At 55.7% G+C, this 22,219-nt stretch overlaps 5 protein-coding genes across 5 annotated transcripts; 2 read left to right on the top strand and 3 right to left on the bottom strand.

Moving 5' to 3' along the window:
• Window positions 1-402: 402 nt before the first annotated feature.
• On the bottom strand, window positions 403-2,526 carry CGCS363_v013426 (Vegetative incompatibility protein HET-E-1; the record flags this gene model as incomplete). The annotated part of the gene is made up of 1 exon (XM_036645275.1): window positions 403-2,526. The coding sequence occupies one exon, from the start codon at window positions 2,524-2,526 to the stop codon at window positions 403-405; it is 2,124 nt and encodes a 707-aa protein (XP_036489950.1).
• A 3,255-nt stretch (window positions 2,527-5,781) lies between these two features.
• CGCS363_v013425 (uncharacterized protein) lies at window positions 5,782-9,190 on the top strand (the record flags this gene model as incomplete). Its single annotated transcript, XM_036645274.1, has 3 exons — window positions 5,782-7,927; window positions 7,983-8,363; window positions 8,433-9,190. 3 exons carry the CDS (start codon window positions 5,782-5,784, stop codon window positions 9,188-9,190), a joined length of 3,285 nt encoding a protein of 1,094 aa, XP_036489833.1.
• Window positions 9,191-9,567: 377 nt separating this feature from the next.
• Window positions 9,568-10,887, bottom strand: SCJ1 (DnaJ-related protein SCJ1; the record flags this gene model as incomplete). The annotated part of the gene is made up of 2 exons (XM_036645273.1): window positions 9,568-10,645; window positions 10,715-10,887. The coding sequence occupies 2 exons, from the start codon at window positions 10,885-10,887 to the stop codon at window positions 9,568-9,570; spliced, it is 1,251 nt and encodes a 416-aa protein (XP_036489949.1).
• Window positions 10,888-11,439: 552 nt separating this feature from the next.
• On the top strand, window positions 11,440-14,460 carry cdc28 (Pre-mRNA-splicing factor ATP-dependent RNA helicase-like protein cdc28; the record flags this gene model as incomplete). Its single annotated transcript, XM_036645272.1, has 1 exon — window positions 11,440-14,460. One exon carries the CDS (start codon window positions 11,440-11,442, stop codon window positions 14,458-14,460), a length of 3,021 nt encoding a protein of 1,006 aa, XP_036489948.1.
• Window positions 14,461-15,654: 1,194 nt separating this feature from the next.
• Window positions 15,655-16,752, bottom strand: CGCS363_v013422 (uncharacterized protein; the record flags this gene model as incomplete). The annotated part of the gene is made up of 1 exon (XM_036645271.1): window positions 15,655-16,752. The coding sequence occupies one exon, from the start codon at window positions 16,750-16,752 to the stop codon at window positions 15,655-15,657; it is 1,098 nt and encodes a 365-aa protein (XP_036489947.1).
• Window positions 16,753-22,219: the final 5,467 nt, after the last annotated feature.

Here is a 22,219-nt window from a genome sequence, read left to right as displayed (position 1 = left end):
TCGAAGGACGGCTGGAAAGCTCGTCACAGATCACAAACATCACCCTCTCTCGTGATTTGCTTTGACGAGGCAAACATCTAAGTTGTGGTCCTTTTGAATATCTGGTTTCTATCATCCGGTGTGAACAGAATGCCTAACGATAAAAAGCAGTAATGATGGAAAAAGTCTTGTCAGCAGCATTGAGGTATTCTCACTGTGTTGGTTTCTTAAAAGCCAGTGGGCACGAGGCAGAGGGTAAACTGTCCTACAACAACAAATCTGGCGATGCCGGCGCAATCAGTGCTGAATCACAATACAAGATTTTGATGGTGTTTTCCACTGTCGTCCCCGGGCCATCATCAGTTTATAGCTATTTGTACTATGGTGTCCGCACTTTTTCCACATACAGGATTCTAATGCTTGCTACTTCTTACTCGCAAGAAATTTCTTGAATCTTTCCAGCACTGTATCTGACCCGATGAGCTTGCAGCTGAGGTAGGCAAGTAAGCTGATGGCTGCCCTGCGTTTGAGAGTCTGCAACGTCTCCTTGCGCGCTGTTGCTAGCGTTGAAGCCAGAAATAGAGGAGGATCGCCAGCAGGGAGGAACACGTAATCCGTCATGAGGGGGACCATATACCAAGGATAGGCTGTAGCTTTGAAAATCTTAGCGGCCTTTCGCGCCAAAAGTTCGATCACAATGGTACAGACGCGTGGGGCAAGGACAAGCAGAAGCATGACCCTGTTGACACCACTGTGCCCTCGCATGTAGTATCGAAGCCACCATGGAAGCTGCCTCGGGAGGCTTCGGATGTCAACATGCTGCCTTAGTTTAAGGCTTACGTCGACGAAGATAACAGGTTTTCCAAAGCAATCCTGAACATCAACGCGTGTGGAGAAAACGCCGTATGCTGTGTAGATGGTCGGCATTATTCCACAATCTGGCCATTGGTCGAAATGAGTTCTTTTCGCTTCTTCCAAAATTCTTGACAGATTTTCAGACTTGAGTGGACGGGTGGAATCCCATATGCCCGGCCATTGATCCTCTAGCCTGTCAAGGTCGATGAGACCAGACATTTCCAAAGGGCAAGGCCAATCGTAACTTTTGGCTGATTGTCTTTGCGATACGACAACAAGAATCAACCTTGATTTGACAGAGATTTGATCACCCAGCAGTAGAGCGCCTCCTGTCAATTTGTCATCCCGGCCGTCGCTCTGTAGAATGATTTCTGAATCACGTTCCATGTTGCCATTTTCACCCCACGCATGCAGGATTTTGATGTCCTCTGGTAGATTTCGTATCATGATGGTGTAGTCCCTGCCCGTTTCCCGCCGCATAGCGTATTCGCCGTATTCCAGAGCGTAAAGTTCTGTGGGCCGAAACTTCAGCAGAAGCTGATAGTCTACGAGTACCAGTGGAAGTCTGGCCCGTACGTAAAATCCTTCGTCTGTCAGCATCAGCGACAATGCTACGACGCTGGCGGGGGCGCATTTGTCTTGACATTGCAGGAAAGCACGCGGATACGCTTCGGAGGGTCCGATTGCGAGTTCTAACCTCAGTCCTTTATTCGTTATGAGCGAGTGAAGCGTCGGTTTGCCAATATTGATGCGTTCAATGCTTTGGCAAGTCGAGAAGACAGAAGGAGAGGTGGCGACAAGGCCAGCAAATTCTGGATTACCGAGGTAATAGTCCGAAAACCAGTCTTCACCATCAGCGCCAGACTGTTCTGTTTTGAGCCCCTCAAAGTTCCAGGCCAATATATACTGGTCATCTGAACTCATCAAAATCTGCTCCTGGAGGCGCAGGAATGCTTTGGACCCTTCACCGTAGAGCAGTGGCATATTGATGTCGAATATGCCCAGAAGGCAATAGGCAATGTCTTCCACACGGGTCGTTCGTCTATTCGAGGCCCAACTCATTCTTTGTGCGATGCTTGCTGAGTAGAGACTTGTTCTCCGAGACACACGTATTGCCGTAGACGTATCGGTTGCCGGAAAGTTCTTGTTGTTCTTCTGCCCTTCGGGCGTGCGTAGAAATGATGCCTCAATGCCAGAGATGCTGCTGACCAGGTTGGCCATCTGATTCCGGGTAGCAAACCGCGTCCAATCGGAGAATATGAAGGCGAGTTTTGACGGTGCGAGAAGCTCCTGTAGGGTCCACCCTCGAGTGAACCACCGGCTGTTGCGAAATACGTTTTCCCGCGCGTCTACCCCAAGACCAGATGGAACATCCTCCAAGTATGTGTAGCATACTTGAGATCGCTCGTACCAGCTCATCATGGAATTGATAGCTTCGGTAAGCTCAGCACTGCTAGTCTTATCGATGCAGCACGTGTCGATCCATACATGATGAAGCTTGTCCTCGAGAGCCAACTGTGTAGTCCTCTCTATTTTGGTCCATCCTGACTTGTTGCGAGCTTTCTGGGCCGAGAACTCCTGAAACGTGACTTCTTGCCCCTCTGTCCAAGTGTGTGAAAGGATTGCATACTTTGGAATTCCTTCACCAAAGAACTCTTCGAGCTGGAGGGACCTAGCGTTGACAAGTCGCATCTTGGTATCAGTATCTGTGGCTGGCCGTAAGGATATCGAGCAGAAAATCGGTTGAAGCCGATCTGAGATTTGGGTTGGGCTAAAGACATAAAAGCCCGACTGCTTATTATGCGAAAAAGAAGCGCCGAGGGCGGAAATTCTGCGCAGGAGTTGAGCTATGATACTCCAATCATATTGTTGTCCGCCCACTTATAATGTGAAATACAGAGGGCACTCAATACCAATGGTAAGTAGAACTTTCTGAGCTGGCATCATCGAGGCTGAAGGCCCACATGAGGCTCCGATACGAGCGCCCACTGTCCGTACTCTTACCTTTATGTGATGGATCATATTCACACCTGGTCTGCTTGAACTACAGAGAACCGACAGAGGATTTAAGGGCTGTGCTATGATCTGGCATCAAGATCTTTCAGTGCAGAAATCTCATTGGATTCCCCATCAAGTAATGTACCAGTGTATTGAGCTTCAAGTAGGTCGGTTGTCGAACTTCTGGGTGATTTTGGGAGATGACCGCATGTGACTTCAGAATTGGGCAGACGAGAATGTTGTGCAGCTGAGCGAACCCCGTTTAAGCATGCCAAAAGCGGTATTTCATTGAAAAGCAAACCGAGTGTTTTTCTGAGACAACATGGCCTCTAACATGTGGTTTCCAAAAGCTTATGAAACTGTTGTGAGTCCGGCGTATCATCATTCCTGTCTGGGAGACGATGACAAAAATCACAGGAAATATGATCGAAATCGGGCGGTAGAACTAAATCATCGGCACGCCAAGGCTTTCGAGGCAAAAAAAAAAAAACGACCTGAGCAAGTGAAGGCTCGCCGCAGTATGAGCATCCGCCTATCGAAACGATGTCGAGCGAAACAAATACCAGAGTCTCAAGCCACGATGTAGACCGGACGCAGGCAGCTGGAGCCTCACAGCCTCAGTGAGGCCTCGGGATCTCTGGAAGCAAGAACAGTGACTGGCGAATCAGACAACGATGGCCAGGCTGCAGGTCGCAGGTAAGTGCCGGCTGTACTAAATGCTGCATGCAGTGCAGGAAAACCAGACGGGTGGGCAACGCGTTGTTGCCGCTTCTTCTGAATGGTAAGCAAACCTTGAAAAGCCGCCCTTAATGCAGGCAATTAAGAGAGGAATTCCTGGCAGATCTCGGGGAACCAGAACCACCCAGCGCGCAGAGCAAGTTGGAAGTTGGCTGCGGCTGTCGTGGCCGACACGAACAGGGCGCATCCCAACATGCGATGACTCTGAAGTCGGACGTAAGTTCGAATGGCCTTCCATCTGCATCTCTGCAACTGTGTCTTCGCCGTGGACCACGAGGACAGAGGACAGCGCAGCAGCCGCAGCAGGTGGTTTGGTGGAGCTGTATTCTTCGCGCTTCCCGAGGGGTTCCAGCGGCGGAATCTGGACATGCAGGCGGGCGGTTTCATTGGGCGCATCTGCGAGTGCCCCTCTGTACCATGACGACACCAAGCTGCGACGGAGCGGGGCGCATCTTCCCGGGGTTCAAACAGTGCGATGCATCTCTGAAGCGTGCCGCCGCGGGAGCCGTCTGAACTGTCAAATCGCTAGCTTGGCCTCTTCCAGAAGAAATAAGCACAGGCCTAAGCCGCCAGAATAAGATCCAGGAATGGAGCCAAGACTCGACTCGGTCGGTTTGAAGAAGTACTGAGTCGCGAGCCTCTCGAGCACAATGGCGGGGTGATTCTCTGAGACTCTGACCAGCTGTCATGAGCGACAGGGATGGGGGCGGATGACAAGGCCGGTCGGGGTGTCACGGCCTGTCACTGCCCTGGACCGCCCACCCTCTCAGCATCGGATGGCGTGCCGCAGTAAATCTGCCTGGTCACAAGGCTGCCTTGGCCGTGATTTTCGATGCCGGGGATGCTGCTGTTCTTTTTTGTTGGGGAAGGTTGCTGACGGACGGGCGAGAGAGGTATTATTTGCATGTCTCGCCCGTGGTCAGTTTCGGTGATGGCAGTTGGACGACATGGACTAGCGTTGGGTGCTTTTTCTTCCCAAGGTGGATTCGGGTTGGTCAGTACAAATGACGTAACGGTTTTGCTTCGTGAGCATTCGACTCTCCGTCGAGGCTGTCGGGGGGAGATGATAAATGACGGTCAGCAGCCAGGCTAGGCAGCCTACGTGAGCTAGAAGGCCATGGGCAGGTACTGTTAATAGCGTGTCTGTTGAAGCAAGGAGTCGACGCAATAGTGCAGAAATGCGACTTTGGCTGGCAAAGAAAGGCCGGAGCGAACCAAGAAAAGAGGTGAGTGTTTGGAGTTGGGTGAAGGGTGGATGGAAATAGCCCAGCTAGAACACGGTTGAACATGGGTTGCGGGTGGTTGGAGCAGCAGCGACATGGAATACCCTTCCAGATGCAGCCTCTTAGTCGTATCGACCACGGGCAAACCTTGGCCGGACGGCGAGAACAGGCGGGATGGGAGGAAGGGAAGGAAGGAGGGCACCGGCCTGGTGTTTGAAGCCCTGGTCCGGGCCTTCCTTTGGGTGCCTCAGACAGCCGAGTCCATGAGTGAGTGAGTGAGTGAGTGTGAGGTAGGTAGGTGTTCCCGTCACCGAGGACCTTCCTACTGCAGTGTGTCCTGGACGTGGAGATGGGATGGACTCGTGGAGGGGGAGCAGAGCGAGCACTGGAGGGCCCTAAAAGGAGGGGCCGCCCGCTGGACGCTGGACGGGAGGCCGTGGGCAGTCCAGGTCCAGGTCCAGGTCCAAGGTCCACCTTCTCAGCCCAACTCGACCGGCATCACGCTGCTGCGCCTGGTGTTCTGCCCCTCCCTCCACTTCTTCGCTTCGCTTCCGTCCGTCCCTCTTCCCTCCCCCCTCCCCCTCCTCTTTCTCGCTCTTGAACACCATCCATCATCGTTTCTTTCTCCTTCTCCCGGGCACTTCCCTCCATTTCCATCCAGAACCGCACACACACCCAAAAGCTGCCGACTGTTTGTTCAGACAGCTTGCACTCACCCAACCGGAAACGTTGGTGTCCCACCAGCCATCCCATTAAATTGATCGGCTACGTACCCTGCTCCAACTAAAGAGCCTACCGAGCAGCGAGCCACGACTACATATGTACATCACCTAGCCCATCAACCCCCTCCGTCATCATCGTACATTCTTTGTTCAACCACGCCTGCAACCGCCCATAGCGAACCGTTTCGCCGTTAAATCTCGCCTGCCGTCTTCCGAAACCACCGTTGCTAGCTTCCGATTTCTCGTCCATCGCATCGCATTTAGCGATGGCTGGAGTTTATAGAGAGTCGACCCGCGTCTACCGGGACCGAGCCGACTCAACTTCATCCGATGAAGGCGGATACAAGAAGAGAACAACTGTCCGCCGTTACAAAGTCGCCCCTAGCCGTGTTGAAACCCTTGAGAGGATCGAACGCGAGCGTGTAGAGCTTGACGACGACGATCGCCGATCACGATATTCCAACTATCCCCCTCCTCTGCGTACTTCCGGCGAATTTCCCTACGCCGAGCGCCCCCGCTCTGCCTTTGATTCCCGGAGCCAGGTTGTCGAACGTCAAGTTATTGAGCGCGAGCGCGAGGTCGATCCCTACAGAACCGACTCTCGCAGCGTCATCTACGAGAAGGACTACGAGCGGGAGCGCCGCTTCGACGACAACCGCAGCGTCATCGAAGTTGAGCGTGATCGCGATTGGGACCGTCGCTCTAACCGCCCGTGGGATCACCACCACCACCACCACCATCACCATGGCGACACCGAAGTCGTCGTGGATAAGCGCGTAGAGCGTCGTGAGGATGGCGATGTTCAGGTTGAGAAGCGTATCGAGGAGTACCGAGACGATCATGGCGGCGCAGAGGTCGAAAAGTACCGTAAGGAGACCGAATATTACTCCCCCGTCAGCCCCCCGCCCATCCCCCAGCCCGTCATCATTCGACAGAAGGCTCCTGAGCCCCAGCAGATCATTGTCCAGGAGGCTCCTCCGCCAGCTCCTATTGTTCTTCCCCGCCAAGAACCCAATATCGTCGTCTTGAGAGAGCGCGAACAACCAATGGTCCGCCGTGACCCCCGAGAGGATGAGTACTATTACCGCCGTGAGACCAAGACTGTCGGCCGCCACCGGGACGATCGCGAGTACTACTATGACCGCCGGGGACGTGGCTACGCCAGTGATGAGGAAGACTACCACTACAAGAAAACCATCATTCGACGCGAGAGAAGCAACAGTTCCGACCACCACCACAAGCGCCACCTTGCCGAGGGTGCCCTTGCTGGAGCTGGTATTGCTGCTCTCGCTGCAAGCCGTAGAGACAGCCACGGTGAGCTCCCCGTCAATCGCGGAAGCAAAGTGCTCGCTGGTGCCGCGCTCGGAGGTCTGGGCACTGAGATCATCCGGCGTGCGCGCAGCGCGTACGAAGAAAACTATGGGGATGACTACTATGACCGTCACCACGGATCTCGATCTAGATCACGCAGCCGCAGCTCCAGGATCAAAACAGGTCTTGGCATCGCCGCTGCTGCTCTCGCGGTAGCCGGTGCCGCCAAGTACATGCAGAGCAACAAGATTGAAAAGGAAGAGGCCACCCGCGGCCGAAGCCGTGGCAGAGGCTACTCTGTCTCTAGCTACTCGGTGTCTCGATCCCGAAGCCGCAGCCGCAAGAGCCGCAGCCGTTCTGTCGCCAAGGCTGCCGCCGCAACTGCCGCCGCCGCTGGTTTGGTGAAGCACTTCCGTGATAAGTCCAAGTCGAAGTCCCGTAGCCGATCGCGGTCCAAGTCTCGTCTCAGAACCGGCGCAGAAATTGCAGCGGCCGGCTTAGCCGGAGGCGTCGCCAGCAAGATCTACAAGAATCGCAAGGACAAGAAGGAGCGCGAGATCGAGCGCGAACTGAGCGATGAGGAGTATGAGGAGGATCTCCGGCGGGAGCGGCGGCGCTCACGTCGCCGGTCGCGCAGCAGGTCCCAGGCCCGCTCTCTATACTCGGAGCCGCGCAACGCTGATACCGAGCTAGGCTTAGTTGAGTACGGAACAGCTCCGCTGCCGTCCGAGCCGCCCTACCCGCCGGATGACGGGTATGAGTCTGCAGCGAACGAGAGGCGACGACGTCGACACCGGGATGGACGCGATGACCCCGAGCCGGCGCAGAAGAGAAGCAAGAGTCGATTGAGAGACATGGCGGCGGCAGCGGTTGGGACAGGGGCCGCCGCTATTGGTATCAAGCAGTATCAGAAAAAGAAGGAGAAGGAAGAGGACGATAGGAGATCGAGGGAAAGGAGCGCACGATCCCGTTCTCGTGATAGGTCAATCTCGCGCGATAGAGCTTACTCACGGGACCGGGCTTCAAGGGACCGAGTTTCGAGAGACCGTGCTTCCAGCGGAGAACGTCCACGAAACAGGGAACGCGAGCGTGACCGCAGACGTTAGTCTTGAAGTTGAACGCATGTGGGTGGCCAATGTTACTGACAAGCAGACAGGATACGAAGATGATGCTCGAGCCGGGCATTACGATGACTACAGTCGTCCGCCGTCGCCGCCACACGCGTCGGGCGGCTCGTACTACCCAACTGCGACTGGTGCTGCTGCGGGCTTCACTCAACACCCAAACATTTCGACAACGAACTTGCGGGACCAATACCCGCCATACCCTCAAGATTACGGGCCACCGATGGGACCGTCTCCACCTATGGCCACGGGCGGCGCTAGTGGATATCCTCCTCCGCCTCCGCCGGCGGGAGGTCCTCCTCCGGCAGGCGGCCCGCCGCCCGGAACGAGGTTCGGCCCTGACCATGTGAGTGAAGACAAATCTCGTAGCGCCTCACCGCAAGATGCCCAGCCAGTCTCTCTGGGTCCTGAGGGTGGGTCGATCTGATCGTTATCTCATTTGTATCTTTACTGCTCTTGTGACGATTACTGACAGATTACAGATGGTGTAAAATGGCGAGAGCGTGCTAGAAAGTTCATACCGCCCGAGGCCCTTTCTCGGTCTCGTTCTCAATCGCAGCCCCGCTCGCGGTCTGCATCACCGTCATCTTCCTCTGTCTCCAGCGCAGAGTCAGTCAAGCGTCCACACTCTGCTTCAAAATCGGTCACCTTCATCCCTTTGTCTCCTAAATCCTCACAGACTATGCATCGGCATCGTAGGGACCAAGAGGTGGCTGCGGCCGAAGATGAGGAGAAGGAGAAGCAGCCACCTTCTCTGAGTGAGGAGCAATTAGCAACCATCCGGCCAGTTCTCAACCGCCGACGGTCCTCGTCGGACCCCTCCGCCAATCATCCACTTATCCGCCAGAAGAGGCGTGGCATGGAATTCCCTGTGATGGACTCGGATAGTGAAGTAGAGGTGCTTCCCGATCGCTTTGACTCTCATGGACGTCCTCTGAACGGTAGCACAGGCGCAATGAGATGGCGGCAAGGCAACTTCGAATCGCGGCCCCGCAACGGCAACGGCTGGCACACGAGCGGCGCATGGGCCGTCGGCGGCACGGATGACGACTCAGTCCAAAAGATCGCGAGCAACATTGAAGGCATGATTAGCGGGCATGGCAGCTGGAAGAGTCTACTGAAGGACGTGGTTGGCGTCGTGCAGGAGGTGCAGCATGGAGGGCAGCGAAGGATAGAAGACGATACGAGCGAAGATGAGGATCACGACCGAAGACGAAGGAGAAGGAGGAGGAGCGGATAACGACTCATGACGTTGCGACTTTTCCCTTGTTTTTCCTTGTATGACATTCATATTTTTGGATCTAGACACGATATGATGGCCGATGTAACGACTCATGACTTTGCTTCAACACTTAACGAACGAGACGGTTGTTAGACATGGATACATCACAGCAAATGGACTATTTGAATCCCTGAAACGACCTTCTAATGATGAACAATGTGATTGAGCAAACGCCTTGGTTAAGCAAACCTCCTGAATTGGCAACCTTTCGAATGGCAAGCAGCCTCAACCCACACACTGAAAGACATTCAGTATCAATGGCAAACATTCCGAAATAAGGGACTTGACATTACGGCCGTCTATTGTTCTATCACACAAACATCGTCTACATCTCATCATAACTCGTCGTGCACAGGGGGCTTCTCCGGCCTTCCGCTGTCCTTGTGCAGGTCGACGGCAATCTTGCCGCGCCACTTTTGGAACACGCTCCACATCTCCTTCTCCATCCCGCTCTCCATCTGGTCCGGCAGCACCACCACGTAGTCCACAAACAGGTTGCCAAACTCCGTCTTGTGGTAGACGCTGTCGCCGTCCTCGTGGAACTTTGGCATGCCCTCGCCCTGCACCGTCTCCACATGTCCCGGCTGCACAACCTGGCCCCTCTCCCTTTCCAGCTTGACCACATGCCCGTCGAGGTGCGTCAGGTTGCGCGTCCAGTCTCCCATCCACGCCTCGCGCAGCGACAGCACCTCGGTCCAGTACAGGTCATCCCCCTTGCGTCTGAAGAACGTGCCGTCAACCTTGTCGGGGTTATCCGTGCCCAGCTCGGGCTCCTTCTCCGCCAGCGTGACGACCAGGTTTCCGGCCACGTAGTCCGGGCTCGCGTCGGCCTCGTTCTCGTACACGATCTGGCTGTCCCTGCCCGCGCCGCGGGCGACCGTGAGCTGCACCGTCGTGGGCTTGCGCACCACGCGCGCGCCGCCGCACGTGTGACACTTGTGCTTGATGCTCTGGCCCCGGCCGCCGCAGGCGTCGCACTGCATCTGGACCTGCTGGTACATGCCCGGCGCGAGCTGGTGCTTGACGATGCGCACGCCGCGGCCGCCGCAGACGCCGCACGTGTCGACGGTGCCGTCGGCGGAGCCGGTGCCGTCGCAGTCCTCGCAGATGTGCTGCTTGTCCCACTGGAACTCGGTGTTGATGCCGTTGTAGAAGTCGCGGAGGGCGATGCCGATGCGCACGTTGACGTCCTGGCCGCGGCGCTGGCCGTGGCCGCCAAAGTGGCCGCCGCCGCCGAAGAAGCGCGAGAAGACGTCGAAGGGGTCGTGGCGGTGGAAGCCGCCGCCGCCTTGCTGCTGCTGCTTGAGGCCCTCGTGGCCGTACTGGTCGTAGATCTTGCGCGTCTCCGGGTCGATGAGGGCCTCGTAGGCTTCTGAGACTTCGACGAACTTGTCCTTTGCGGTGTCGTCGCCACTGTTTGTGAAAGAGAGTGGTTAGCTTGGCTGGTGTGTGGTGATAGGAGGGGGGAGGGAAGTAGCGTACGGGTTCTTATCGGGGTGGTATTTCTTGCTGAGTTTGCGGTAGGCGGATTTAATCTCGCGGTCGGAGGCGGACTTGTTGATGCCCAGGACCTTGTAGTAGTCCTCGACGCAGAGGGCGACTTGGACGAGACATAGGAGCAGCAGCAGCAGCGCTGCCCCTCGGAAGAGGAACATCGTGGGTGTACTTCGAGGGCGTATTAGTGGCCGAAAGGTTAAAAAAGTGTAATGGCTTGAAATAAAAATCACACCGTTCGCGGTAGTGAGGTCGCCCGATTTTTCCAAGTCCTTGAAGGAGTGACTCAAAGGAAGGAAAGGACTTGTCGTGTGAGAGGAAGGGGGGAGGTGGGTTATGGAGAAGGAAGACTCTGAAAGATATCTGAACAGCTGCTTGAAATGCAAGTTCCAACGTGTTAAGAAGGGGGAGCTGGGAGGTACGATAAGAAATGTTATCAGAGATTGTTGATTGGATGGCAGTGTAATGCAGCCCGCCCCACGGAGGAAATGTGGAGACTTTGAGTTCAGACGACTTGCAGCGCGACAGAGACGTCAGAAACGTCCAAGTTGAGGCCAATCCCATATGGCTTTTCTTTCATAGGTTGTTTGTCATCTGCGATTTGATTTTCGCTCCATCCTCGGCGCAATTTCCCATTCCAAGATACAAACTCAGACTCAGGCCTCGCAGTACCGAGTCGCTCGCCAGAAGCCTGCAGCAACCCGACCGCGACCATGGCGTCAAAGAAGTACGCCTTCCTCCCGATGGAGGACGACGAGGTCGGCCCCACGAAAGTCGTCAAGGAGAAGAAGAAGCACAAGTCGCGCCACCGCGACCGGTCACGCGAGAGAGATAGAGACCGCGACCGCAGCGAACGGACGTCCCGCCGCCGCTCTCGCTCACGATCACCGGCCCGCCCGTGGAAACAGTATCGCAAAAGAGACACAGACAACGACGACAGGTGGGCGGACGAGGAGCCGCCATCGGAGGTGGAAGAAGAGGTCGACGAGGAGCCCGAGTTTCAGGAGTCGGCGTCGAAGCGCGTCAAGCTCAGCCACGATGACCGAGATCGCGAACGGGACCGGGAACGGGATGAGGACTTGTCGGATGGCGCGCGCGAGGAGCTGGAGCGGCAGCGCGATATTGAGGAGCGCGAGGCGTTTGCGAAGCGACTGAAAGACAAGGACGATAAGAGGAGCAAGGGCTCGGATAGTAGGAGGCTGCCAGACGCCGCGGACCGCAAGGCGACGATGGAGGACTTGAGGATGAAGAGTCGACAGACGTACCTCGGGAAGCGAGAGGCTGAGAAGCTTGCCCTGCTGCGGAAACAGGTCGCCGAGGAGACGGCGGAGCTCAGGAGCGGCGCGAGGTTGTCGGAGAAGGAAAAGGCTGAGTTTGCCAAGAACCGCGAGATTTTGAGGTTAGCGGAGGAGAGGTTGAAGATTGACGACCACAAGGACGGGTACTACATCCCTGAGGACTACATCACAGAGAAGGGGAAAATCGACAGAAAGAGGAAGGAGGATGCCATGTACAAGCGATATGTGGAGAAGGACGAGTACGGCCAGGAGAAGTTTGTGACGGAACACGAGGAGTGGGAAAGGGAGCAGGCGACCAAGGCCAAGGCGCAAATCCAGAGGTCGGAGCGAGAGAATGACGACTATGCATATGTATTGGATGAGGAGCAGTATATCCAGTGGAATCTGGGTTCGAGTTTGCCCGGCGAAGGCAAGCTGACCAAGGAGCAGCAGTTCCTTGCGGCGCAGATTGAGGCAGCTGAGAAGAAGCAGCTCTCGATCCAGGAGACGCGGAAGAGCTTGCCGATTTACGCCTACCGAGACGACTTCCTCGCGGCGATGGAAAAGTATCAAATTCTGGTTATTGTCGGAGAGACGGGTTCCGGAAAGACGACGCAATTGCCGCAATACCTGCACGAAGCAGGATATACGAAAAACGGGCTAAAGGTCGGATGCACGCAGCCTCGTCGTGTCGCAGCAATGAGTGTTGCAGCACGTGTGGCGGATGAAGTAGGCGTCAAGGTCGGTCAGGAAGTAGGATACTCAATCCGTTTCGAGGACAACACCAGCGACAAGACCATTCTCAAGTACATGACCGACGGCATGTTGCTAAGAGAGTTCATGACTGAGCCTGATCTCGCCGGATACTCCGCCATCATGATTGACGAAGCCCACGAGAGAACGGTACACACTGATATTCTACTGGCTCTGGTCAAGGACCTGGCGAGGGAACGTCCCGATCTCAAACTCCTCATCTCATCCGCCACGATGAACGCCGAGAAGTTCGCTGCGTATTTCGACGACGCGCCCATCTACAACATTCCCGGCAGACGATACCCCGTCGACATCTACTACACTCCCGCTCCTGAAGCGAACTACCTCGCAGCAGCCATCACCACAGTCTTCCAGATCCACACCACACAAGGAAAAGGCGACATCCTCGTCTTCCTCACGGGTCAAGACGAAATCGACGCGGCAGAGCAGCAAATCGCCGACACGGCGAAGAAGCTGGGCTCCCGCATCAAGGAGCTCGTTATCTGTCCCATCTACGCCAACCTCCCCTCCGAGCTGCAAGCCAAAATCTTCGAACCGACACCCGAGGGCGCGCGCAAGGTGGTTCTCGCCACGAACATTGCCGAAACATCGCTGACAATCGACGGCATCGTCTACGTCATCGACCCGGGCTTCGTTAAGGAAAACGTCTACAACCCGGCCACCGGCATGGAGAACCTCGTCGTGACGCCGTGCTCCCGCGCCTCCGCTAACCAACGCTCCGGCCGCGCAGGTCGTGTCGGCCCCGGCAAGTGCTTCCGCCTCTACACAAAGTTCGCCTACATGAACGAGATGGACGAGTCGCCCATGCCTGAGATCCAGCGCACGAACCTCAACGGCGTCGTCCTCCAGCTGAAATCTCTCGGCATCAACGAGCTGCTCGACTTCGAGTTCATGGACCCGCCACCGACCGAGGCCCTCATCGGCGCCCTCAACAACCTCTTCGCCCTCCAGGCCCTCAACCACAAGGGCGAGCTCACCAAGATGGGCCGCCAGATGGCCGAGTTCCCCACGGACCCCATGCTCGCCAAGGCCGTCCTCGCCGCTGACAAGGAAGGGTGCGTCGAAGAGGTCCTCTCCGTCGTGTCCATGCTCTCCGAGGCGTCCGCCCTCTTCTTCCGCCCCAAGGACAAGAAGATCCACGCCGACTCCGCCCGCGCCCGCTTCACAATCAAGGACGGCGGCGACCACCTCACCCTCCTCAACATCTGGAACCAGTGGGTCGACGCCGACTTCTCCCCCATCTGGTCCCGCGAGAACTTCCTCCAGCAGCGTTCCCTCACCCGCGCCCGCGACGTCCGCGACCAGCTCGCCAAGCTCTGCGAGCGCGTCGAGGTCTCCCCTTCCACCTGCGGCTCCTCCAACCTCACGCCCATCAAGCGCGCCCTCACCGCCGGCTTCTTCCCCAACGCCGCCCGCCTCCAGCGCTCCGGCGACTCGTACCGCACCGTCAAGAAGAACGCCACCGTCTACGTGCACCCGTCCTCCGTCCTCATGGGCGTCGACCCGCCCATCCGCATGCTTGTGTACTTCGAGCTTGTGCAGACCACCAAGGAGTACATGCGCAGCTGCATGCCCATCGAGGCGAAGTGGCTCGCGGAGCTGGCGCCGCATTTCTACAAAAAGGGCGACGTCGAGGCGTTGGAGGAGAAGAAGATGCCCAAGAGCCGGAGCTACGACCGGTAGTCTCTTTCTCGTTGGCGGTGACAAATACGATGGTTTACGTCAGGCATGGCAAGGGTTGGCGGTGCGAGGATATTTAAAAGGCATAAATTGAATATCATATCTGGATGACCACGACTACTTCCCATTGGACACATCTCCTTCTTCGTGTACTATCCTCGGGATCTAATGAACAACATCACTGTGATCTAATGAAGATCATTCTCACAAGCGATTTGCAGTAGAACATGACACCGCTTAATTTTCCTGTGTCTACGCGGTCATACCTGTATACTTAATCTCCTACCGAAGACCAAACCGCAACCACGACGATAACGACGACGAGCGTAATGCAGAGTAAAGCCACAAGAAAAGTAGCCCCTCTAGTCCATGAAAACAAGGCGGTCTCTAGAACATTTGCAATCTCAAGAACCCAGCCACCGCGGCGCTCTCATCAGATAAAAATAAGCCGCCGCTATTGCCCACAGTTCCATCGATAACCATCTCGACTAACGCGCGGATGGATAATTACTTGAGAAACCCCCCTAGACTGACATGTCAAATGAACAGAGGCCGCGCCGCGCCGTCCCATGTCACTCATGCAAGAATCTAGGCAAGCGCTAGAAGCGTCTTTCACATGCTAGACCGGCCAATAGCTCCGCGCCTCACGAGATCAAAGTCACATTTCCAGAAACCCAGAATGACGGGAAGTAGTTCGAGTTCGCTTCAAACAATCTTGAGCTTTGCATTGCTTTCGTCAAGGGAGGCCACATCAAAATTCCCACACTACGTGAATCCAAGCGCTTTAGGATCAGAAAAATTTCCTCCTCCCCAAAACTGTCCGAACTACGCCCTTTCCCATCACATTTTGAGCGACAGAGTTGAGTTCCCTCTTTAGCGCAACTCCATATAATTTCCTTGGACGAGGTTGAAACGAAGTGAATAAGTCGGGAAACAAAAAAGCAGCAATTTGACAGTGTCCCCCCATCCCCCAAAAAGTTCAATGAGACAGCCGCCCCGGGTGATATGGCTGCTCGCTTGTGTAGGAAGAAAAAAAGCGTTTGCGTGAAAGCGAGAAAAAAGTAATTCGCAGGAAAGAACTTCCACTTTGGTATCAATGGTTTCTCCGTTTGCCTCCGACTCCGTACCAGTAAATTTGTAGTGTTTTGCAGCGCTTCGTCATCTTTTGTTTTCCCTTCGTCGATAAATGCGTTCTTTTTAACGTGACGGCCCCTCGATCGGGCTCGTGGGCGAGCTCCGGACCCCGCTTAGATCCGTGCTTCCCGTGTGTCTGAGCACCTGCGACATGGTCTCAATGTTGAGGTCGCCGCTCATGTTCAGGTTGTGATGCGATGAGATGGGGCTTCCAACGGGCTTGCGCGCCGGGGACATTTCCAGTCCCTTGATGGACCCGGGGTTGCTCGTCGGCGGGGAGGTGGCCGGCTGCGACGAGACAGGCGAGCGGATGGGAGATGGCGACCGGGCGTTGACTGATGACAGCGAGGTCAGACCTGCGACATGGATCGACTCCCGAGAGCCTGCAGCACCCGCATGTCCGCCCTGCTCGGCTTGCACAACATCGGCAAAGGAAATGAAGCTGAGACGGCGGACGTCGGCGTTCTCGAGCGAGTTGTAGTTCGATGCGTCATCGCGGTCGGCAAATGCGCGCAATTCTTCAGTCCAGGATGCGGCCATTGAGTCGGAGGCGTGCGGGGTGCCGCCGTTGGCGCCCGTGACGGCGGCAGCGGCGGGCTGGTGCTGAGCGTGGGTGACGATTTCGACGCTGTCCGGGTCGAGGTGGTCGTCCGTGATGGCTTCCGAGGATGCATCGAGGACCGGCGGGATGTGGTTCTCTGTCTGGATGTGCGACGGGATGGCGGGCGATTGCGGCTTGATTGACATGTTGTCAACGTCGCGCTCGAAGATCTGAGAGCCCGCTGGTGATGGCAGGCGCGGGGAGCTGGAGATGCCACGGCCTGGCGACGAAGGGTGCACGGTGGTTGACCTGGCAGACGCTCTGGAGGGGTCCCTTGACAAGGACGGATTGCTAGTGACGGTTGAAGCAGGAGGCTTGGCGGATGACGACTTGTTGGAGGCGTTCGAGTCCTCCTTCTTCTTGCCGATTCCAAAGAGTCCCTTCACCTTGCTCTTCACGTCCTTTTTGGAGGCATCGGATGCCGGCTCGTTGTGGCTCGAGGGGCGCGGTGTCGCATCACCACCTAATGTGTCGACAGCGGCGGCGGCGATGGGGTTCTGGGGGGAGATGCTAGCTCCCGTGGCGGCAGCAGTGACCGGAGCTGGTTCCACTAGACTCATCGTGAAATGGGGTTGATTTTATGGCGATAGATTTGTTGGTGCAGAGGTGGTGGTGGTGATTGTTGGAAGTTCAATGTCTTGTAGTTGGGTTTGCTGATAAGGCGCAAATGTAAATCACTGGCGGCAGTGACCAAGGTTTATGGAGAATGTTCCAAGCAGGGGACCCTGACGTTTTGACGTTATTATGTAGGCCGGGGAGGAGAGGGGGAGCAGGAACGGATTCTGGGACGGGACAGGAAAACAGGTGGTGGGGGGACAATAGATTGGCTTGGTGACCCTGTGACCCTGACGTCGATTCCCGCGATTCGCCCTTTTTGGGTCACAGCAAGGGAAGGGGAAAGTGGAAGGGGTTCGACTTGGGGGTGTGTACAAGTGCGGTGATTGTCGCAGGAGCGGGCATCAGCATCAGCAAGCGTCCAGCGGCAGAGATGCCTCCCTGGCAATAGATCCGACACTTGATACTTTTGACACGCTTCAGAACGGGGGCGGGTGATATTATCGAGATGCACATACCAGAAGGGTAAAGAAGGACGCGGACGACGACAGGAAAAGGCCACGACTGGATGTCTTCGTATGGCCTGCCTGCAATGGGCGCAGCTCCCCTGCGTGCAGGCTTGGAATTGGAAGGGGACTAGCCGATCGAGAATGGGATGATTTACACGGGCGTTCGTTGGTTCGTGAACGTGTGAGAGAGAGGAGAGACCAAGTCAGGTGTCACTTTTGGCGGTGCCGGTTTTGGTGTGTTCCGTCTCTGTCTAATTGTCTCTGATGGGACGGTCGGTCGGGAATCGCTGTGGCTAGCTTGTCCGTCGCAAATCGCAGAGAGGAAAGAAAAAAATTAACCCGGTCTTTGGGTCTTGAATGAGGCGAGGAATGAGGGGCCGAAGATATGGCAGGGCGGCAGGAGTGAGGTACGATGGACGATGGACGATGGATGGGATGCCGAGGAGTGGAAAATTCGCGCTGCTGTTGCTGGTCCCTTGAAATGCAGCAGCAGCGACTGCTGTGTCTTCAGTACGGGTGTCTTGCCGTGTGGTCCTGTGTGCTGACTGACGAAGCTGGAGACGCGGGTGACGCAACAGTGGAAGCGACTCGCAAGCAGATTGGCGGTTGGTGTTGCGTGCCCCTGCTTGCAGCGAGCGTGCCGTGTGGGTTGGCCGGTCCAGGTCTGTCTGGTTCTGGGTCGTTGATGGGCGGCCCAGGCCTAGACTGGTGACTTTGTGGTTCTCGAGTGGTGCCGTGCCTTGCTGCTGGTCTGGAGACTGGACGGGTCGAGGTGGTGGTCTCTTGCTGTTCCCCTCCAGGGTGAGTGGATGAAAATAGTAGGCGAGGTCACGGGTGCGGTCGCTCGGCTGTTTGCTCTAAGCAAGACATGCACGAGATAAATGCTTGTGTATTATGCGTTGGAGAGACGGAAAGATTGTTGCAGAGAGCATTCGGAAGGAGAAGAAAACAGAGTGATCCCAGAGGGCAGGAAGGGGGGACTCGAGCGAGCTATTATTTCAGTCAGGAGGAGCTTTGATCTGTCAGGTCGCGCTTGTCACTCCTTCCTGTCTATCTGTAGTGTTTTATTTTTCCTCAAGTAGCAGCTACCTTCCCTGCCTCATCACCTCCTCCTACCTTTCGGTGCGTAGGTTCGTACCTGTCACAGTCAGGTCCTCCACTGCCAACGAAGGAAGGGTCCGTAGTCGGGCTGTTTCTTCTTGCTGGCGTGTTCCTTCTGAGGCGTTGAGCTAGGTGCCCGTCACTAAGGCAGGTGGGCAGGTAGCAGAATCGTCCGGTAGGGTCACCCGTCATCCTTCAACCCGTCACCGCACGCAACGCACGCCCTGGAAACAGTGCAGTGGCAGCTTGTGAAGAAGGAAAAAGGGGGCCCATCACGCACCCCGTAATGTTGTTTAGAGTTCTGGCATTGACGTGATGCGCAGGCCAGTGACATGCTCACCTCTGCCAACCCTCACTGCCCGTCAAGTATCTGGTCCAAGTTGCCAAGTACAACCCTCTCAAAAAGTCCCCCCTCTCCGCGGCCTCATCCACAACAAAGATACCTTACCACAGAGAGCTTCCCCGTCCAAAGTCCCCGTATCGGATGCCCAACACATATGGATCTGCTCGAGGGCGATCCGACATCCCGCAGGTGCCAGGCCATAGCTCAGGCACCTCGTCGTCGCCCGTCCTCATCGTGCCCAAAGTTAGCCTTTGGGCAGGTACAGCTAGCCGACTGCCAGATATTCCCTCGTCAACTTAGTCACCCCGATGCCTCCGAGCCCGGGAAGGGGCTCAGGGGGTGCTCAACTTTCGCTCTTCATCGCCTAGCCTCCTAACGAACCTATCTCATGACTAACTCGGGTAGCTTTTCTCGACTTCCAGCTTTTCCGTTCACCAGAGCCCAAGTTCCTGACACCTGTAGCCCCCTTTCGTGCTTCGTATACATCTCATCACCTTTCGCACTTACAGCACGCCGACGAATGGATACGCGGGGAAGCGAACGACCTCAAGCGCCCTGCGTCGCTGGCGTGTATCGAGTCCAGGCGGGCGGCTTCTGCGTGGGCTGATTGTCCGTGTGTTTTCTCGGCCGGTCGGCCGCCGCCTCGCAATCCGTCTCGAAACGCGTCCTCAACTTGCTTTTTGGGACGCGTCTCTCAATGTTCTAATTTGTTCCCTTTTCGCATACCTCATTTCCCTTTCTTTGCTTCTGCCAACACGGCATGAACTTTGCGCTCGTGTGAGAACTTCCCTCCGTTGTCTTGCCCCGTCAGTCGCCAAGTGACGCATGCATCCTTTTGGCTAGCTCCACGATTTGGACCCTGGCCTGTGACCCCTCCTTTCTTGTTATGCGAAAAAATCCAAACAGAAATCTAATGGTACACAGAGATTCAATGTCTTAGACAACAACGCGCGAGACCGCGTTTTTCTCGGGATTCTATTGTTCTCATGCTCCGTTGACGCTATTGATTCAAAACATCATGCCTCGGGAAACACCCGTCTTTCCCGTTGATATCAACCCCATAGTGGAGAGAGCTCGCAAGCCAGAAATGGCGGATGGTGATTTGTTCGTGTCGGTGGCCTTTTTTCATCTGAACAGGGGACGCCCCTCTGAGTCGTTTATTCGATGGAAGCTTCGTTTTACGGGGCCCCTTGGGAGGCTCCCGAAGGTTTCTTTGCTCCAGACTCACATGGTACGGGCTCGATTTACCTCAGACGGGGATTCGGGTTGTTTCCCAAAAGGTTGGAACAGCCACTTCATCTCCGGGTCTTTAGGCGGGTTGCTTGAGAGATGCTATGCTGCGCGAGTCAACGGACAGCCATCCCTGGGAGCCAGCTCGATACCTCTCCTCTCTGTTGCCAACTTCAAAGCTTCCCCTTCCCTGTTTTCTCTGGCGCTGTTTCCTTTTTCCCTTCCCCCCAATGAGATCCCTTCCTACTTTGGCTTTACCGCTATTGTTGCCTATCTACCGTCAGCCTCGGTCCCGCGTCGGTCCCACGGGATCACAGTCACAATCACACATATCGAGGTGCCTATGTGACGGTGAAAAGATAGGGCGGTTCTATGGGGCACCACGCAGGCGGCGTTCAATGCTGCTAGAAATGCCGCCCGACGACAGCAATGACGGAACCCACCTCCAACGCCCTCCTCCTGCCCAGAACCAGGACCCCTTTCCGGGCTGCGCTGCGCTCCCAGCATTGCCTGCGCCCCTCCCCGCGAATCCCTGTGTTAATCGGGCTTCCCGCCGCCTTGCCCATGATTGGCGCCCTACAAGGCACGTCACTGCGCCCAAGGTCCTTTTTTTTTCTCCCGCATGAACAATTCCATGGCATGAATAAACAGTCATCGACGGAGAAAGAATTTTCAAAAGGGGTCCAACGACGTGGCTATCTTGGGCTAGTCGTTCCAACGCCTTCCGTTGGGAACTCTTGCAAGTGCCCTTTGCATTCTTCATGCTGCCCCTAGCAAAAGAGCCGGCCCTGGCCCCAAGTGCAAAGGGGCCTTGCCTCTACCGCAGTAGCTAGTGACTTAACCCCTCGCAACGGTCGACCGGTGCAGGCAGGGTTCCTATTCCCAAGATAGCAACAAAAACCAGAGAAAGAAAAAGAACCCCTCCATCGCACCAGACGCTTCGCCGTCGCCGCGCCGCGGTAGCATCTGCTAAAACCACCAAAACCCGTCCATCACAAGGAGCAACAACCAAACATGAAACGAGCCGAACGGGAGTGAGAGAGCTTCGCAAGAACCTTTTTCTCCCGCTTGTCCCGCCTGCAGCCTCGTGGTTTCTTTTTCCCTCACCGCGATCGACAGAACTCTTTTTTTAGCTGTTTTGCGAAGCCGAAAGAGAAGCGGTAGAAAATCGTGCGCCCCCCGCCGTGTTGAGTGTTGACTGCCCGCCTCGCCGGCCAACGGCCGCCGCTGATCCAGGGGTTGGGGGTTGGAGGGGGGAGGCTGGACCGCAGACGTCACCGGTTCTTGGGCTGCGCAAGCTGCGTTGGCAACGGAGGTGGAAGAAAGCCAAGGCAAAACCTTGGATGGGGACCCACTTCCTCGGATCCAGCCGTCTATCGGCAATGCAGGTCACACGTGCTACGTCATGTGACATTTGGCGTTGAAAGCGATCTTTCCGAATAACAAGTTATGCATTGAATGTAGCTATGCATCTATCCAAGGAGTTATGCGTATATCGCAAGCTCGTCTAACTACTCAAGACTCGGGACTGCTCCAACCCGTCTTAAGCCGAATAATTGGTGCAGGTCTCCCCTAGAAGTTGACCAGGCTTGCGCTCTATCTTTATGTTGAGGCAGTCAGTTGTTATTGAGATAGCATGCGTCTGGAGAAGCGAAGCTGCGACCTTTGACATAAGCCCAGTATCAAGACGAGCCACTAATACCCCTTTGGGAAAGTCTATGTCTCCTGGTATCACAAAGACCTTGTGGATCGTGAATCATGTCTGCCTGCAGGTGGCAGTGTGTCTTGTATTAATAAATATCTCACGCCCTTGTGCGACTTTCCTTGGGCTGTGCATTACCCGTGGACGTCGTCATGTGTTCCTCTTACCTGTCATTTGGCGGTCCGAGACTTCTGATTATTAAGTTGTTGTCCGCCATATTTCGTCAACGAAGTCATCATGTTTTGCACTTTTTCTCTAATTCCTGGCAGCTGGCCTTCAAAAAATGGACAACAAGAAAGGCAACACCACTCCAGGCGACGAACAAATACACAGCTCCTCCGCCGACCACCAAAGTTCGAGAAGTAAAGTTCTAAACATGGAGATCGAAAGCAAATCCGCCCAATTTCCAGCACTTGGTGGACTCCAGGACAATGCCTATGACCGCAGGTTCAAAGCCTACCGTTCTCTGTCCAACAACCTTGGTATCGAGCCACGCGAGCAAGATGTAGCCTGCTCTTCTCAGCATTCCCATGACTCCGCCATCGACTCCACCACAGGGTCGAACACTCTTACTATTGCTGACCGTA

Source organism: Colletotrichum siamense (assembly GCF_013390195.1).
Source record: "Colletotrichum siamense strain Cg363 chromosome Unknown KSG_Cg363_contig09, whole genome shotgun sequence".
Classification (NCBI taxonomy): Eukaryota; Fungi; Ascomycota; class Sordariomycetes; order Glomerellales; family Glomerellaceae; genus Colletotrichum; species Colletotrichum siamense.
The sequence above is the reverse complement of the archived record's forward strand: the minus strand, read 5'-3'. Positions and strand labels throughout refer to the sequence as shown.